General features: G+C 44.0%; 1 protein-coding gene across 3 annotated transcripts in view; it reads right to left on the reverse strand.

Annotated features, from left to right (window-relative positions):
* The window catches only part of SYN2 (synapsin II), a 154,382-nt gene extending 148,350 nt beyond the window's left edge, over nucleotides 1-6,032 (reverse strand). For 2 of the 3 annotated variants that reach the window (XM_062500556.1, XM_062500558.1), the window contains exon 1: nucleotides 5,659-6,032. In XM_062500556.1, coding sequence (XP_062356540.1) covers nucleotides 5,659-6,032 — 374 coding nt within the window. The remainder of the gene's footprint in view (nucleotides 1-5,658) is intronic. The other variant, XM_062500557.1, reaches the window with a different exon arrangement.
* Between the last annotated feature and the right edge of the window lie 13,824 nt (nucleotides 6,033-19,856).

Consider the following 19,856-nt stretch of genomic DNA (forward strand, 5'->3'; position numbering starts at 1 on the left):
AAAACTGAAGAAAAAAAAATCAGCAATTTTACTTCTTAGATCATCTTAAAATACCAGCACAAACATTGTCTGGTGCTGCACCAGCTGGCTGTTGGGAGAGCAGACACAGAACACCCTTGGGTGAGGTTGCTGTACACACAAATTCAGATTTAACACCTTCCACACTTCAGTTAGCTCAGCTGCATGCCCTGCTCCTCCAGCCCTTGCCCAGTGTGGAATTAATATTTAAAAAATGGACAAAGCAGCAGCGTCAAGGCCCCACGAGCTGTACTTTACCCCCTGAAACACCTGGTGCAGTGGCTGAGGAGGCAGAGTTCAGGATGAAACTACAGAAACCCTCGTGGTTTTCTCTGTGACCCCTCCCAGCCCGCAGAGATGTGCTGTCTGTGCCTGCATCCCTGCTTTAATGGTGGTGTTTTTTGGATTGCAGAGGCAGAGAGCCCTTAATGCAGAGCTGGGAGCTGCAGGCTGTGCTGGGAAGCAGGGCTGATCTAATTACCAATTACCTGCTTGGAAGAAGCACACACTGGCCTCATGCAAATGCTGCTTGCCAGCTCCTTTTTGGTGGGCTGGGAACCCACTCCAGAGGCCACAACTCGAGCGAGACTGAAAGGTCTCACAAAGATAATTTTTAAATTCAAAGCTTTCATATGAAGAGAAAATTAGAGAGAAACCAAAGTAAAACCTTTGTCACCTGTGCTCAGTTTCAGAGCTTATTTTAAGGAACCTATTGCCTTCTTGAAATATGACAGCATTATACCAAAGGCCAGGTTGTTTTCCTTTAGTATCAAGAGTTTCTTTTTGAAAAGGGCATTTTAAATTAATAAAGGTGATTTAGTATACACTTTTTCTTCCCATATAAAATATACATATTGATAAGATTATCTTTTCCTTGACCACGTTTGGTCATTTGGTTAAAGTTTTGAGAGTGGAGACCCTTTAAAAGCCTCCTCCACTGCTGGATTTGCCTCCAAACACATCCCACCTTCAGTCCCAGTGCCAAGGAATCCCTTCCATCCCCTCCACCAGCCCCAGATTTGTCCCAAACTGGGTTTCCCTCCCCATTTCCCATCTGGCTCTGGATTTTCTGCTGGTAGCAGTGAGCTGTGCCACGGCAGGAGGCTGCAGGGACATTGTCCCTCTCCAGAGCCATCCCAAGGGACTGCAGAGTGCTCTGGCAGAGCACTTGCCCTCATTTATGCATTATTGAACCAAGCAACACCTTCTAAATTTGGAAAACTCACTCACTGAAGGCTCACACTGAATGAAATGAAATCTGCAGCTACTAAATCAATCTGTTACAATTAAATATGTGAGAATTCTAAGCCAATTGGAGTTAGGAACTACTAATTAGTTATGCACAATTGAGCCATCCCTAATGAAGAGAACTGCAGTGAAATTGTCATTGTAGTGCATTCATGCACGTCCGGTAGTTACAAAAAAACAACAGCACACACATTTTTAATTTTAACTCATTTCCACCTTCTAGTGAACCCAAACCAAAAACCAAACCCTAAGAAGCTCATGCTGCTCACTTCAAGAAATTTTTGTCATCAAGAAGTGCTTTTCTGCACTGCAACAACAGTGCTCATATTAAAAATATTTCTGATGAGCAGAGCTGGCCCACAAGTGACTGGGTAATTTTAAACCAGAAAGTTTGCTCTTCATTTAGCATTTGTCCCAGCCATTTGGAGTTATCTTTGGAGCCCATCACAAACTGGGTAACTACTCAGGCAGTAAACACAAAGTGAAATGCATAATTGTCTGTGGGAAAAAAAAAAAGGCACTGATGCTTACAACCAGATCTGTGCTTAAAAAAATACAAGAACAAAATTTACCAGCTTTGTTCTTTTTATAATTTCACTGCTGCTGCCAGCAAGGCTTGTATTCAAGCTTTAAAGGACAAGACACACTAAGTGATGATTAGTTTTCAATATTGAAGCAGCTTTCTGAATCTTATACGTAAGTTTTTAATAAAGATAATAATCTTTATGCAGCACCTTGGCCCCTTGCCACTGATGGATGGCCTCTCATCAACTCCTTGTTCAGCACTGAATATTCAGGACGTTTTGTGTACAGAACAAAATGCTTATTTTCCAAGGAAAGTAAACACATTTTAAGATAAACCTATCTAGCTGGAAATTGTGGACACTTAATGAAGAATTGAAAGAGAAGTTGAACCAAGCTATCCAGGCTTAACTTAGCTCTGCCAAGAGTCACTTGGATGACCTTGAAGGAATTATTTCACTCCTTAGTTTCCTCCATTTGTAAAATATCAGCAAAGATCCTCACAGCTGTAAAACAACCATGGAAATCTGTCACATCCAATCACCATTAAACCTCACAAGTGGTTCTTGAAGCTCTGCCCTCCCCAGCAGAGCCGTGGAGCATCTGTGCATCAGACACACTCCCACTGCATCTCAAACCCATCCACCAGCTGTGGGAACTCATCAGAGGGTTTGGAGGCCAAGATATTGGAAATGTCTGCTCAGTATGCAGCTGCAGGTGGAAAGGACATCACATCCAAATGCATAAGGAACAGGCCTGGAAACAAAATCAGATTTTCCAACGCCTTTATGAAAATTCATGTAAATTAACAGCGCTGGTCCATTGGAAGGGTTTGCACTCCAGGCCACCCCTTCCCTGTGGTGCTGGTCTGGGATGACAGGAAATTTCTAAGATAACTGGGGGAAATGGTTGCTGGCTGTTTGCTTCTACCTATGGGCTAGAGGCTCATTTATGGTAAAAAGTGACCAGGAGTCTTCCATGAGAACCAGAACCAACCAAGACCACTTGCCATGGGTTTAATGACCACAACCTTTAGCCTATCTTCATTTTTGTCCCTTCACCTGCCATCAAGGCTGGTGGAAAATCTTTGATGCAGTTTGTTTTACAGCCCTGCCTTCAGGAGAAGTACGACCACTAAATGTGGTTGGAAGACTCCAGAGAATCTGTAGGAAAAAAAATTATCCTTTACAGCTCTAACACACCCTGGACTGACCCTGGGTGCTTTGACTCAACTGCATTTACTCTTCCCTTAAGAAGTCAGGAAAATGGTAAGAATTACACAATTTAGTATACATAAGCCCATTCTCCCATTTTTTTCTCATGCCATAAAAGTAAAGCAATTGAAATGGAGAATTTAAAAACTTGCAATAGGACAAACCTCTCAGGGCAAGAAATTGAAGAAAGATGTCACTGAGATCAAGATTATAAAATGCAAGCTACAACTGGGATTTGGTTCTAGGTAGTGATTCCATGAGCAACAACAACAATGTTGGGTTACTAAATCTTACATTTGAAGTATGAGTCAACCTTTCACAGAAATAAAATATATTGGAAACAAAACCTCCCTTTTTGCCAGGGGTAAGAGGGAATATCCTTTGCTGACAGAAAAAGGTTTGTGCTTCCTCTGGCCCTCGCTGAAGAGAGGAACCAGTAAGATTTCAGTGTGATCCAGACCAAAACCCTTTGATTTCTATTGAAATTTCAATACACACGTTTTCAATTGAAGGCAAACAAACCCAGCGCAGCTCAAAACACCACAAAAACAAAGGCCAAGAATGGGATCCTCCTCTCAGGGTCAGAGCCCAGCAGCTGGGAGGGATTCTGGAGGCTCTCAGAGATGCTGTGGCGCTGCTTTTGCTGTACTGACAGGGTTTGCTCGGAGCATCACATGACAGAGCTGTGCCAACCTCCCCCTGCAGCACAGCCGGGGGCTGGGGGTGCCCAGAGCCACTGGCACTCACCTGCTGCCCCTCCCAACCTTGCTTTTCCTTGCCCAGCTTCTCATCCAGATCCCATTTTAGCCCAGAGTCAAATACCCCAGCAGATCAATGCACGCCCACATGGAGAGCCCAAGGTATGGAACAAAGTCTTCTGCATGAATTATCAGAATTCGCACATATCTGGAGTTGGAGGGGACTCACAAGGGTCAGATACATAATTTTTCAGAATATATTTTAAAATATTCCACTACGGAACGACTGATTTCTGGGAGAGGAAAGAGCCAGTGCAATAACAAACTGTTTTTTTTCTAGAACTACTACATACCCATGTCACACACTATGAGGAGGAGAAAAAAAAAAAGGCAAAAACAAGCAGGCATGAGTAACCTTGTGTGGATTTGTGAGGCTCCTACCTGGAGTGCTCTTGGGGGAGCTCCCCATGCAGGGCTTCCAAAGCTCTGCCCCTACCAACAGATTGTGCTAATTTGGGGTGCATTTATCAAGCATGTAAACCACGTATTTAAAACCACGTTCAAAATACTTAGACTGGCTCCAGAAAGCCCAGAAAAATCTCCCAGAAAGAAACCTTATGAGGAAATACAGTTATTGAATGTATGAGACAGAGAGCTGTGCACTACAGAATATTAAATCAATAGATGTTTCTGCAAGGCAGGGAACAGTGTCCATGGATGCATCTCCATGACGTAGCTACAGAGGCTGCCTCAGTCTGGTACAACCACCTTGTTTTTTTAAAAAGAAAAAAAAATAGAAAAAAAAGAAAACCACCCCAACCCCCACTCCCCCCCCCACACACAACCAACCACAAAACCAGACAGAAGAAAAAACCTAGAAAATGTAACAGGTAATGTTACCTTAACATAAATAATGTATCTGCTATGGTTAAAGGCTTAAATTTTCGGTTCAAGTATTTTATTAAAGTACCGGTTTAAAGCAAATTGGATCAGATCACAGCACTGCACGAGCCCATGCAGACAGCAAGGCTATAAATTCGAGACGCTGGGAGTAAAACCCTAAACCCGCAGTCCATTACCGGATGATCTCAGCCTTACAAAACCAGACTTGTTTTACTCTGCATTATTTTCAGGCGCTGCTAAGACCTCCCGCACTGTAATTAGCAACAGCGAACGAGACTCTCGCTCGTCGGCTCGGTGTGCAAACACCCAAGTTAGCCAGGAATATGTCCTTCCTCCAGAGCACAGCATCCAGCAGCGACAAACAGGGCTGGAACGGCCATAAGCTCTCCTGCTGCTGCCAGCCAGGCACGCTGGTGGCCGAGTCCCGCGCTCGGAAAATCCCACATATTCCACGCTATCAGTGCGAGCCAAGCACGCGGCTCAAATAAAAGCGGCCGAGTTAATGAACGGCACGGCGGGAATTGCCAGAGCCCGGGCGGGAGCGAGGGCTGGTGGCCGGCACCCCCAAGGACCGACCTTCCCCGGGAGCTGCGCGGAATCAAGCCGGCTGAAAAACACGAACGAGCGCGCACAGCGCCACGGCCACCCGCGGCTCCGCACGGAAATCCGCCCCAGGACACCTGAATGCAACCTGCCCCTGCACAGCAGCTCTTCATTTCGCCAGAGAACACAGGGTATGCTGTACGTGTTTTATTTACTGTTGTGACGGGAAACAGATTTCGCGGCTAGTCAGGCGTTCCAGGGCTCGCTGGGTTGTTTTTTATATAGAATTTTTTTTTTTTTCTCCATCTTCCAGTCCGTGAGGCTGCGCTCAGCCCCTGAGCGGGGCCGGGGCCGGTGCGGGGGCTGTGCCCCAGGTGAGCCCGCACCTGCCGGGGAGCGACCGCGGGGAGGATGGGGGGAAGGACGGGGGCAAGGAGGACGATGATGATGGTGATGATGATGATGATGATGAAGATGGTGCGGGCGCGGAGGGACATGCGGGAGGCACCTACCAGTCGGTGTGCGGCTCGTCGATGACCAGGAGCAGCTTGAACTTTCTGCCGACAGCCGCGGAGACGGCGGCGGACGCGTCCACCAGCCCCGCCGAGGCCGCCGTCTGCTTCACGGCGTTGGAGAGCGAGCTGAAGAAGCTGCTGCCCGCGGACTGCTGCGGCGGCGGCGGCTGCTGCTGCTGAGGGGGCGCGGGCTGCGGCTGCTGCCGGCGCTCCGCGGCCGGCGAGCCCGAGGCGGGGGCCGAGGAGCCCGCGGAAGGCGGCGGCGGCGGAGGCTGCTGCGGCTCCGGCCGCTGCAGGTCGGTCATGTAGCCATTGGGCAGGTTGGCGATGAAGCTGCTGTCCGAGAGCCTGCGCCGCAGAAAGTTCATCATCTGGCCGGGCGGAGGGCTGCGGCGGGGCCGGGAGCGGGCTGTGCGATGCGCGCTCCGTGCGCCGCTCGCTCCGCGCTCTGCCCGCCCGCCGCTCTGCGCCCGCGCTGCCCCCGCCCGCCGCATGGGGGCGGCCGAGGGGCGGGCGGGGCGCGGGGATGGACACGGGGACAGGGAGGGGACGGGAACGGGGATGGGACGGGATAATGGGATAATGGAGCGGGATAATGGGGCGGGATGGTGGGATAATGGGATAATGGGGTGGGATAATGGAGTGGGATAATGGAGTGGGATGGGATGGGATAATGGGATGGGATAATGGGATGGGATAATGGGATTACGGGATGGGATGGGATGGGATGGGATGGGATGGGATGGGATGGGATGGGATGGGATGGGATGGGATGGGGACAGGAAAAGGGATGGGACGGGGATGGGGACAGGGAGGGGACAGGAATGGGGATGGGGACAGCGATGGGGACAGGAATGGGGATGGGGACAGCGATGGGGATAGCGATGGGTGCAGGAACTGGTCCAGGGATGGGGACAGGCCGGGGATGGAGCTATGTGTCCAGCCGGCACAAGGGCCGCTCTCAGCGCTGCGGCGGGCGCCGGGGATGAGGATGGAGAGGGGAGCGGTGCTGGGGACAGCTCCGAGCTGGCACAGGGCACTGCGCCTGAAGCGCATCCCGGGACAGCTCCAGCCCGAGCATCCCGGGACAGCTCCAGCCCGAGCATCCCCTGGGCACTGCGAGGGAGGGAGTGACAGCAGCACCGTCCCGAGGCGGTGGCTGCGAGCAAGAACAGGCACTGCCACACTTTGCATTCCCCGAAATATTAACAAAACCTCTGTTATTACAGACCCCCACACTGGTTTGTGCTAGAAATCCTTTTGAGGAAGAGGGGTGCTGTGTATCTTTAAGCAATTTTACTTGTTGTGAGAACTGTGTGTACTTTTCCCACCAGTTTTTCTTTAAGAGTAATTTGAATCCTTTCCCCCCTGAGTTTTGGGATAATCACTGTGTGTAACATAGAACACGTAACTCAGCCCTTACCCTTTTACCCAAGATTAACACAACCACAGCTCGTTTTACTGCTGATCTTTACAGGCCATATTGAGTGTAACAGGTACTGTAATAATAAACACAGTAAACCCATGCAACAACTTCTTTTAGAGTTTTAATAAAATCCCAGGTACTAACACTTCCACAGTTTGAAGTTTACACTTTGGAAGGTAGAACTCCGCAGGATTCTTTAATGAAGGACTGAATTTAGAAATATTTATGTACTGTAGAATGACAAAATCAAATAAAGCACCAGGGCTAACAGGTGATGGTTGTAATTTAAACACCTTGGACACACTGGGGGATAAATTATATATATATATATAGATAGATTAAATTATGTTTTAATATTTGTTAAATTACCGTTCTAGATTGAGGGGTGATTATACAAAAACACTACCTCTTTGGACACACGGCTTCCTGCACAGACTCAGGACCTGCTTATTGTCCTGACAGCATTCCTGGGTGGTTTGGCTCACTCCGAGCCAAATTCCCTGTGGCAGGATGAGCTGTGTTCCATTTTCCTGGGCACAGTAACAGATTTGCCAGGTTCCTTCTGCAGGGCTGAAAGCCACCCCCAGTGTCAGGTGTGCTCCTTGTGTGGCCGCAGGGTGCACGTGGCAACCAGGAGCGATGGGAGCAGTCTGAGTGTCAGGTCCCATTGCTATAAAACCAAATCCAAAAGAAGATTTAACAGAGTGGTTCTCCTGCTTAGAAGTCAGTGATACAAGATCTGGCCCTGTTTACATATTTCTGTGGAAAACTTCTTTTCTTATTAATGAAATCTGAGATCCAAGGTGTTTCCTTGTACAGTCTCCACATTTACTTGCAGGTTTTACAGGCTGATTCTGGGTATAACCATGGCTATCAGACTGGCCAAAACAGTTGTCCACTGACTCTTAGATTTTTGGGTGAGTAGCAGGAGCCTTGTCCACCCACCTTGTGCACTCTGAAGATGTCATGGCTATATAAAATAAATAGTATTTCCCCCTTTACCTACTTTATTTAAACTTTGGACCTACTGGCCCTTCCTTATGAGCAACTTCTGAGGGTTTGTTTTGTTTTGTTTTGTTTGTTTGTTTTGTTTTTTTGTTTGTTTGTTTGTTTTTTGTGGAGTTTGATTATTGGTTGAATTTTAATTTCCCTCTTTATGTTGTCACCACGATGCTGACAAGAATCTTTTAAAATATCCATCATTCTCAAATGCCAGACTCAGAGGGTTTTTACAGCATCCTGTTGAACACTGTAGCAACTTTAATCCAAATTTGCACCAAGGCAACTTGCAACTGAACTTGGTGGAACTGTCAAAAACTTGGTTTTTCATGCAGAACAACCCAAAATGCAGAGCTTTTTGTGTAACACTGTTGTTACTGTGAGGGAAGGCTTTGTTGAAAGAGATCAGTAGATATTACAGAAAGCTTGGTGGATTTACTAACACATAAACCTGTGCCTGAAAAAGAACAAATGGCTTTTTTTTTGGTCCAAACTACTGTTTGTGATGCTTCAACCCCTCACAGCATGTTTGTGAGATAATTCAACACAATTGTGTCTAATAGGAAGTGAGAATACTGAATTGCTGGCATGCTAAATGACAGGAATGCTCAATATTAAAGGAGAGCAACAGCACAACAACACAACAGCAATCTGAAGTCCAGTTTTGTTTCCTACCACTGAAATCAAAATGCCAAAAGTGATCAAATTATTTGTGATTACTTGTGTTGAGAAACTGAGAGAAAAAACGGAGGAGAAGGAGAAGGAGAAGGAGAAGGAGAAGGAGAAGGAGAAGGAGAAGGAGAAGGAGAAGGAGAAGGAGAAGGAGAAGGAGAAGGAGAAGGAGAAGGAGAAGGAGAAGGAGAAGGAGAAGGAGAAGGAGAAGGAGAAGGAGAAGGAGAAGGAAAGAATGAAGCACCCTAATGCACACCCTTCCCATGAGTTTCATGAGACACTTCAGTGCATTCTCCTGCTGTCTCTGTGGCCCTGAAGCAAAACCATGTCAGCTTTCTATTTTTGCTCTGCCTGGCTCTGGCCTGGCCAAGGTGGCAGAAGTGCAGCTGAGCCATCTGAAGGAAGATGTGACAGAAATAGGCACAGAGTGAGGCCCTGCCTCCCTCACTCTCCAAAAGGACACAGAGCCAGCTCCATCCTCCCTGCCCAAGCCGGGCTCTCGTGCTCTGGTTGATGAACATTGTCAGGGAACACAATTAACCACACCTGGGGTTTTGTCAGGTGGTCATTTCCTGAAGGATGGTCGTGTTCCTTCCTGAAGGACCAGCAACAAAACTTGTGCAGCACTAGACATGCCCTGTGCTCTGCAGTCCATTAACTCTTATCTGGAAACCCTGTGACAATCTATTCCATAAATCATCATTCCTTAGTGACTAGACTTTTACCTCTGCAAGCTTTGAACAGGGATGAGTCCCTGCTGCAGAAGAGGGTTTTGTACTCTCATTAATAACTCTTGCTGAGATGTGAGAGGGAGTTCAAAACAAATTCTGTGTGTGATGTGAGAACAACCTGCAACAGAAACAGGCAGGTGACAACCCACATGAGTGACAGGTCAGGTAAATAATTACAGGTGATAAAATTCTCTCTCTTCCAAAACCCAAAGTTACGGTAGCAGTAGCAGCTATCTTCCCACTTCCTACTAAGAAATGATCTGATTTTTTTTTGGTTCAGTATTTTCCGTACTTTAATAATGGTTAACATTTAAAAAAAAAAACCTATACATTGATACAATTACAAAGGAACTTCAGGCAGTTTTTAGCATGGACTTAAAGCTCAAATGCTGCTGCCCTTACTCAAACTAATCTGCAAAGGCTGAAGGCAGTCTTGCAAGTATTTCAGAACTCAAGCCACAGAAGTCTAAATAGTGAATTTTAAGTACAATTTCTATTTTAAAATTACAAGCATTACACATATGGAGTGACAAACTGGATAGATAAAGAAGAGGTGTGTGTCACACAGAAATTTGTGACAATATACATACATTAAAATATATATAAATAGTGTTTGCTGGCACTGTACATCTGGAGGAATACAAGCAATAAATCTGCTCTGCCCCCTATCACCTGCTGCACTTCTTGGTTTTTGCACTCTTTCGGGTTTGAGACCACAGCCTTTATTTTACTCTTAGAAACAGCTGATTTATTTATTTTCCTCTCACTGAGCTGTTCTTCCTCCATGCCCTGCATTACAGAAAAATCAGCAAATGAATTGGTGCAGAAACCCCAATCAGTGAGACACACTGAGCATTCTGCAGAGCAGTAAATGCACATCTTTTTGAACAAACTGTTTGCAAACTGCAGGTACCACGTAGGGAAAATCCCATCAACAAAACTTGGCCATTTCTCAGCCTGGAGGAGAGGCACCATCATGAAAAGCAACAAAGAGCAGATGTTCTGAGCCACAAAAATAAACAGTATATGGATGTAACACTGGAATGTGATGGAGACAGCAGAGTAAACAGATTTCTAACAAACAGAAAAATATTGATTCCTCATAGGCTCTAGTTAATGGACTGCTGCTTGCTGTATCATTTAGGGATTCACTTGGATATCTAAAGAATAAAAATAACAAGGAATACTCTGAAAAGGCTAGAGAAAAGAGATGGGAGACAAAAAAGGTCAGAATTGGTGCTCGAGTTACACCAGCTGCACTTCTGTGCTTACACAGCCTGGGATTCTTGGCCTGTCAGACCTGAAGGTTTTCCTAATCTGAGAAAACCCCACAATAAAAAAACATTTTCACCCTCCAAGTAAGAGGTTAAACAGTTTATAAGTATCCCCTGATGATGAAGAATTCTGCCAGGTAAATCACAGAAAATCAATTTAATCAGCACAAAAGTGATTTGTTCTGGGTTGTTAACATTTTTCTTTTGCAAATGTTGTGTTTACATTATGAAATTTAGAGTGGAAGTGTCCAACCATTTTGAAACATATTCTAACTGATTGAGTGGACAAATGTGACATCAACTGCAGCACAGCTCTGTGCTGCAAAATAAGCCCAGCACTGGCTGCTCGTACAAAAGGATAAAGCACTGTAAACCACAATTTGAGCTGAAATGCAGCAAACAAATACGACGTTTAAATTCAGTTTGGTCATCACAATCAAACTGTGATTTTCTTTTAAAATAACTAATCAAATTATTAAGATGAATACACATTTACCTAATTAATTGCTTGCTTTAGTTACCAGAAGTTAATTTTGAGTACCACATATGTGAAAACCTGATAAGTGTGACATGCAAAATGGGCAGAGGATTGAATGGATGAAAGCACAGAGCTGAACAATATAATTTTAAAAGTTTAGCATGGTGTAATTAACACGATTTTAATGGGCAGCAAGACAAAATGGGAAAGGGTTTGCCTAGCTGCCCATTAAAATCATGTGAATTGGGCTCAATGAGTAGCTAAAAAAAAATCTTCTTCTCTTTCTACAGGTGCACAGAGCTTGCACAGATTCTTTTACAGAACCTGGAAACTTGGATGTCCTCACACGCACCCAAAGTAAGGCCATGAGGGAAGGGAGCCTCCCTTGCCTTGGAGCTGATAACTTTGGGCTAAACCCTTGATTTAATCTGCGCAGGGGAGCGCGCAATCACTGGAAATGGATTTGCTGTTAGCAGGTGGTTTCCATTTTGCGCCCAACCACGGGAGGTCCAGCTGCAGCTGAGGAAAGTACCTGTGTGCACACTCCTGGGCCGTGAGCTGTGCGTGGAGTGAAGCCTCTGCCAGCTCTGTGGCCTGAAGTGCTCCTGTGGCTGCACCACCCTCAGTCCCTGACTGTCTGACAGACACTGTCTGCAGACAGACACTCCCAGAGCTCCCAGTTCCACCAGACGACGGAGAGGGGCTTCTGCTCCAGCCCAGCCTTGCTGGACTGATCCCAGCCTAAGCAATCTCCGGCACAACCTCAAGCACGTGTTCCACTCTGCTCTGGGTGCAGACCCCAGCCAGTGATCAGCTGCACATAAAGTACCTGGCTGAGTGCTCCCTAAAAGCTGATCTTCACCATGTTCCCAGCTAAAAATATCCAGAATCAGCCGTACACAATATGGACACCAAGCTCCCCAGGGTGTTTGGGTGTTGTCATGAAGATTGGTGCATCACTGACATGTTTGTGTGAGGTTGGGAGCTGAAATCATAAAGCAGTTGTTACTAATGGGCTGTAATTACTGTTAAAACTGTCACAGCAGTTTTTAAATGTTATCTGTCTCGTTAAGTGCAACTCTCAGAGACCATGAATGAAAGCAAATGGAAAGAAATCTCCTTTCCAGTAAGCTCCTGGAGATCAATAGGGCTAAAAGATGCAGGTGCAGGACAGAAGAGCAGGTTTAGGTGCTTGTGAGGATCTGAAGATCAGGAAGATTTCTAAGTTTGGATGTGTTATAGTTATTTTGTCCTACGTTCAAAGTACTGTAAGGGTGATTGTGCTTTAAGCACTTGATTCCTCTGAGCCATTTTAGAGTCTGGAGTTTAATCCTGGTTCTTTTACAGATCTGACAGAGAACAAGAGGTAATCTCAGGTATCTGGCACTCAGAAATGCTTACAAGACTTTTAAAAACTTGTGCAGTGAGCACCTCTCTCATCTTTAACAAAAGTGCTGGTCCTATTATTTCCAGTGTGAAATCAAATAAAACTACAGTATAAAGTACATAAACAAAGCTACATTGTTCCTGCTTACAGGGATTAATAGTAAAGCTTTTTTAAACATTAAAAGAGGTTATGGATCTCTCCAAACCTTATCTATGCAGGATTTCCACAGTCACTGACCTTTGCTTGGCTCTCGTTCCTTCTCAGCTGTTCCCTTTCACACCATTACATCTGAGCACAAAGCAATTTGCAGTGGTCTGGAATGAAAAACCCTTAATTTTTACCTGCCCCTTCACAGAGTAGCAGCTACAGCTTGTGAGTGAAAGTCAAACCAGAGCATGGAGGAAAAATGTGAAATGTCACAGGATGGGAAATTAGAGCTAAGAACGCTTAAAGAAGATTTTTCTCTTAAAACAATGCTTTAGCACTCCCGCAAAATGCATTTATTTGATTTCACTGGTGTGTTCTCTGTTCTGGAAACACAGGCACAGCTCCAAAGGTGAGCTTCTCTCTCTGCCATCTGCCAGGACCAGGAGACATGCCTGAGTTATACACTTTTCCCTGCCCCAGCAAATAGGTAAATAAATAATTTTGGCAGCTGGCAGGAGCTCTTCCAGGAGAACTCTGGGATAAGAGAGAGCCTGCTCCAAAAGCACCAAACAGGCTCTGGAGCTGTGAGCACAGGGGGTTCTTCCACATCAGGAATCCTAAATAATAATTAGCTGGGAGAGAACATCAGTTTTACCAGCTAGGAAAGCTTTAAGGGAGATTTTTTTTTATTTCAACACCTAACCTTTTTATTTCTAGAATAAAACTATTTGTCCAATACGCACAGCAATTTGAACTTTCTGTCAAGGGCTCGAGGTGCTTTCCATAGGATGCTTCTTCCCATCCCCAAATCCATAGATAAATATTAATACTAAATATAAGGCAATGAGACTGACAGGAATAGTCAGGGGCTTACACTTTGCAAGAAATCTTGATTTATCACAGAGTTTGACAAAGTACTTGAAAGCTATTAGCTAACTTTATGTGTCATTAATATGGATTTCCATGCAAGTCTGTATATTTTTATAGAATATCCTGTGTTTTTGTTCCATATACAGGCAAAATATTCAAATTCAGGCCGGAAGGTCAATAATTCAGCTTAGCTGAGTCACTCTATTGGAGCAACAGTTCCACCTCAGTGGGAGACAAAGGGATTAGTGAGCTTCATCCAGGAGCTGAGAGCACCACCAGCAAGGAACAGGAGCAAAAACAGCCTCCAAAAATCTTGCATTGTGAGCACCAAGGTCATTCAAGAATATCTTTATAAACATTCATAACACAGAAGAGAGCTGATGAGCAGATGCAGAGCAAGCAAGGTTGAGATGTAAAAATAGAGCAGTTTGCTGTACACTGTCAGAGTTTCAGTCAGTGCTGGGTTTGTGCAGTGAATTAACCCTTGAAGCTGATGAACCCTCTGTCTCCAGGAGTCCTTTACTGGATGTTCTCTCAGCCCTCAGCTCATTAATGAGGCAGCAGAGCCTTGTGTTTTCTCCAGTAATGAGTCTGAAGGCTCACAAAGAGCTCTGATTGTAGCCCCTGGGGATAAAAGAAAAAAAAAAAAAAAAGAAAAATAGGATAATGAATTTGGTCACCTGAGTAACCTGGCTTGAGTGGCAGCATCCTGCTGAAAGCTTCCTAGATTTGATAGATTATTATTACTGCATGATTATAGTATTGAGAATTTTTTCACTAGGAGTAGTAACCCCTATCTGTGTTTCTACCAGCTGTTTTTCCATGGTTCCTTCACATTGTGTGAGAGCTCTGGATCTCTGACAGTGGATTGTTGTTTATATTCCAGGTTGTTGCATCACTGCATCATTTTGAGCACTGAAATGAGCTCATGTGGCAGCTGTGACACGTCGGGAACACTTAGAATGTTTTAAACACACAGAAGCTGCAATCTGTCCCAGCCAAGGAGCTCTCATATCAGAGGGATGGCAAATTCACCAAACAGAGCTCAGAGCTGTGTGATGTGGAATTCAGCAATCCTGGGAAAAGCAAATAGCTGGAGGAACACAGCTTTGTGCTTCTGCTTTGCTCTCCGAGGCCACCAAAAGCTGCATTTTGCTGAAATCCCCAATCATTTCCAGGGCTACACATCAAACACTGAGAGAAACGACTCAAACCTCAACCAGCTCTCAGGGTGAAGAGGATCAAGCTGTGTAGGGCTTTTGGGAAGGAAGTCACCAGGCAGATGTGTGTGTGCATGTTCCCTGGTTTTGTTCTTTTAACAGCTGTGTGCTCTGCTGGCAGACAGACAGACAGACAGACAGACAGACACAAAGTGCATCCCCAGGCTGGGGCAGCACCACCCTGGCTGCTGCTGCTGCACCTGCAATTTCTAATTGGACTTGAATCACAGCTTTGCAAAGATTTTTTTTTGGGTATTTTTTGGGGGGAAGGAGGGAATGACAATGTGACAGAAAAGCAATATTAATATTAATATTAATGTTACTTGCAGAGGAAATGCAGTGGAGCAGAGTGAGCACTGCCCACTGCTACTGCTCCCCTGTGCACCTTTTGATTTTATATCCACCCACTTCAAATGTGGATATTACTGTTTGCTGTTTCTTGCAGCACTACCCAGTACCCTTGGGCAAAAAACAAGCAAGTAAAACTTAAAAAATAGCATTACCTTACTGTGTAAAGTTGTGTTTTGTCATTTGACAAATCTTTATGGAGTCAAATAACAAATTTTTATCAATATTTTTGAATTCCACAAGAATGAAAGTTTTGTTGAAAAAGAGAAGACAAGGTTTCTTGGGTGGTAGAATTGATCTAACACTCTGGGAGGCACCTGCATTACAGTGCAGCCTAAATGAAAAGTCATGATGTCCTCTAGGTACAGAACCAACACAGTGTGAGGTATGAACAGATTAAAGCCTGCAAGCTGGGCATTCAATCAATAATTACCTCACAAAATACCAAAACTTTTCCTAAAGCACCACAGGGGAAAGCACCATTCCTTTTGTCAGATGAGTGATTTTCCCATTTGGGACAAATGAGAGTTGGGGGCATCCATTTTATGCCACAAGTCTGGTGAGAGCAGTTTGGGCAGATTTGTGCTGTTTGAGGCAGGAGTGTTACCTGGGAGACAGAACTCAGGTGCACCTTCCCTTCTCCCAGAGCCCAGCATTTTGCTGCATTCCAAGGAAATCCTGCCAGGTGGAGAGGCCAGGGAGACCCCTGCAGCCTTGCAAGGCAGGCACACAACCAAAAAATGTCAGTGAACAGGCTGGAGTTTGTTGGCTTGTTTTGTTTTGTTTTGTTTTTGTTGTGTTTTGTTGTTGTTGTTGTTTTTGGTTGGTTTTTGGTTTGCTTTTTTGGTTTTTTTCTGGTTTTTTTTTTCCCAGAAAATCCAAATCAACTGATTATAAAGACAACTATTCCCTCATTTCAATAGATGTTGCCCAGACCAACCATGGTCTGGTGATTCCCTGGCAATGATTCTTTTGGGATCCTGAGGATAAGATCCATATCATGAGGGTAAGATATATATGGACACAGCTTTCCCAGGTTAATGAATGCAGTTAATTGGGCTGAGCTTTCCACAGCTATTAAATGCTGCCTTCAATGTAACAGCATTAATGGCTGGATTTTCAGGCATCTGTTTTGCAGAAACCTCGAGACTGCAGCTCTGTTTCACTGAGCAATTAATGTGTCTATGCCAAAACACGACATTTCCAGCAGATCCACAAAAACATTAGTAGAGCATCATTTGTAATGTGATATTAATTGTGTTACCTTGTAAACCATTTAAAGCCTAGGTCAGAAATCGAAATTTTTACCAAGCAGAGGGCTCAGTCCTGCTGCTGTTGCCTGGTAAAAGGATGCGTTTGTTCACACCACCCTTATGAAAATTTGGGTTTTTTGGTTTTGTTTTCCCAAACATGGAAGCAGGAGGATCATACTGAATTTTTGGTTCACATGCCCAGATTTCAGGAACAGAAAAACAAACATCAGTCCTTTCATTGCAATTCACAAATGAGGGAAGGAATTAATTAGCAGCCAGTTCATGCCTAGCTCCAATTGTGGATTATTCCTCATGGCTTTGTTTTCCAGACTGCCTTCACCAGGTGCCACTCACTTACAGCCACCCTTACTTGTCTGATCACAGCTTTTGTATTCCTGGCACAGAGGGAAGCAGAATGGCACAGAAAGCCAAAACAATGTCCAGAAAATTGATTCTTGGCTGACGTGTGATGATAAACTGGGAATGAAGCTAGAAGTTGTCATCAAACTGATGATCCAAACTCTCCATTTGAATAAAAGAGGATGTTTAGGAGAACACATTCATGAGTACATTAAGGTAATGAAAAATAATTCTTGTAACTGATTTTACAATTCTACGTTTCCAAGGGGCCCTCAGTAATTGGTTTCCCCAGGACACCTCTTCACACAAGGGGCTGAGGGAAAAACAAACCCACAAACACATAAATAAAAAGCTTTTCATGCTGAAGCATGCTGGCTGTTCATGGAAAACTGATTTTCTCAAAACTACCTTTACTTTCAGTGAATTTACAATAAAAACTGCATCCAAGAATGCACATTGAAAGATAAAAATAATCCTCCAAACAAGAGAATTAATGACAGATTGGATAAAACCCAGCAGAGTCTGTATTTTAACTCTCTATTCTACTATTGCAGTTTCTAGCTTATTATTATTATTATTATAGTTTATTTTCTATGGACATACATCAGTATGAGCAGAGGAATGGAGAAGATTTAAATTATGAAGTATAAGATGATAAAATTTTTAAAATTATAAAACTAATTATTAAAATTACAGCAGCTAAGCCAAGTGAAATAGCAGAAAAACTTTAAGAGAGAACGACTCTAAGGAAACCTGTCTGAGTTTCACTTAACTTTCACAGTTGTTTCATGCCTAAAAAAGAAGAAAAATTGATGGGATTTAAGGGAAACTTCCATTTAAATCATCATTTTACATTGTTTAAAGTCAATTTATTAAATTAAATGGTTGTGGGGAGGCACTACATGGAAAAAACCCTGCAGCTTTAGAATGCATTCCTTCCTGCCCTTCATTCATTGACCAGGCCATTAAAAAAAAAAAAAAAAAGCAGAATATTTTGTTAGAAGTTTTGCCTCGTTTTCCCTGGGTATTTAATTGTCACTGGTATGTCAAACATACTAATTTATTGGATTTAAACTGGATCTTCACAGGTTGCTCCAGACACAGAGCATAACTTAGGGAAGAAACACATCAAAACCTGCTCCAATTTTCTTTATTAATAAGAAAGCAGGAGCGGGTCCTGTGGCAATGGTTCCAAAAGAGAATTTAAGAGATAAAGAAGTAAAATACCCTCGGTAGAAACACGCAGATTCAGAGAACGTTTCTGGGCCAGTCACAGAGGTTTAGTGGGAGGTAAAAAGCAAAAAAAACCTCAGTGAAGCAGCAGAACCCTGCTGAAGTGAGGCTGCACCTCCTGAAAGGCAACCCCTGCAAAATGCAGCCTGTCCTGAGCATGGATTTAATCAATATATTGATGAGTACATCTGAAAGCAGAACATTTCTGAAGTGCTGTAGAAATATGTTGGATAAATGGAGCTGTGTGAGCACATCAGAGATCTGCTGGTGTCTGCTCTGCACCTTTTGCTCCCTTGTGCTGGCTCTGCTCTCCTGTTGTGTGTTAGCATTAAGGAAGCAAAACATCTGGAGAAGTGATTAGTTCTGAGACCCCTTTAATTATATATATATTTATTTTATATATATCCATTTGATAATTAATTAATTAATTAACTGATTAATTAAAAATAAACAAATAAATAATATTTATTTAATTTATGTTATACTTTATTACAGCCTGCAGATACCAGCATAACAAACTCATCGAACAGGCTGCATAAAACCTTGTCAAAAACAAAGATAAATCGATTTGAAAATATGTATTTTATAAGAAAATCAGTTTTCATACACTTAATGACCAGGGAAAATAGAAACAAAGTGAGCTCAACTTAAACTAAAAGAATCATTTCAATGCAGAAATTAGGAGGGGGAGAAAGGGCACTTTTTAATTTCCATAGGAAACTCACTGCTATGTTTGGTCCAAACACCCCAAAGTCTTCTCTTAACCTTCCACCCCTAAAAACCTTTTTCTACTTCTGGCAATAAATTCCATTAGCAAATCTCAGTCTGAAGGCAGGCTGGAAAGTTCTACAAGGTTCCAGTTCTCTTTATTTGGATCTCTGAGATTGCAGACGTGTTCATCCAGACAAGGTTTGGGTTTGCAAACACACACCCTGCCAGCTGTTACAAAACCAGCAGAACAAAAAAAAAAAAAAAATATTATCTATTATTAGAAATAACATTAATAAGAGAGCCAGGGGGATTTCATGGGCGTATTAAGCTGCTTTAAACTGAAGAGATTTGGTCGGAAGGAAAATCCTGATATTTCAAACACAAAGTCTGAAGGACTCGGTGGGGTATTTTAAGACAACAATTCCCTTGCCCTAAATAATAAGCTGATGCAAATGGGATGCCTCTGGTTGCACTGCAGGACGAGTCGCTGGCTGAGCTAAAGCAGCAGAGGAGACGAGAGCTGTGACCCACTGAGACTGTGCTGCTCCAGTGCTGCTCCAGTGCTGCAGGGACAGGGATCCTCTCCTCCCTGCCTCAGGGTCCCAACAGCCAGAGGAGCCACGCAGTAAAAATGCTATAAAATCAATATTCCACACCTTTGTCTTTCATTCCCAGGCAGGTTTGTGGAATCTCGTGCTGGAAATGCTTTAGGAAACAGTGGTTTTGCACAGATATCTGTAAATAATGCATAGGCACAATTAGAGGACCACGAGACAGCTGAGAGGCTTCAAGTGCATTGCACAGCAGTAAAGAGGCACCCTATGGAAACAAGTTCCATCGGAAATGCAGCAATCAGACTGTTTTAAACCCCATTAATTTGATTAAAAGCTGTGGCCATTTGATTTTAAAAGCTGGTTTTATTTATTTTTTGCAACAGCTATATTGCAGACATCTCAGGCAAACACAGCCTCGAGGTGGAGGAGAAGGGGAAACCTCTCCCCACCAAGCTTCCCAGCAGGTCCGGAGCTGCAACCTGGAAGAATTTGTTCAGTCAATCTTTCCCCTCACTGTCCTCCACAACGGGTT

The sequence above is a fragment of the Cinclus cinclus genome, chromosome 12, assembly GCF_963662255.1.
Source record: "Cinclus cinclus chromosome 12, bCinCin1.1, whole genome shotgun sequence".
Lineage (NCBI taxonomy): Eukaryota > Metazoa > Chordata > Aves > Passeriformes > Cinclidae > Cinclus > Cinclus cinclus.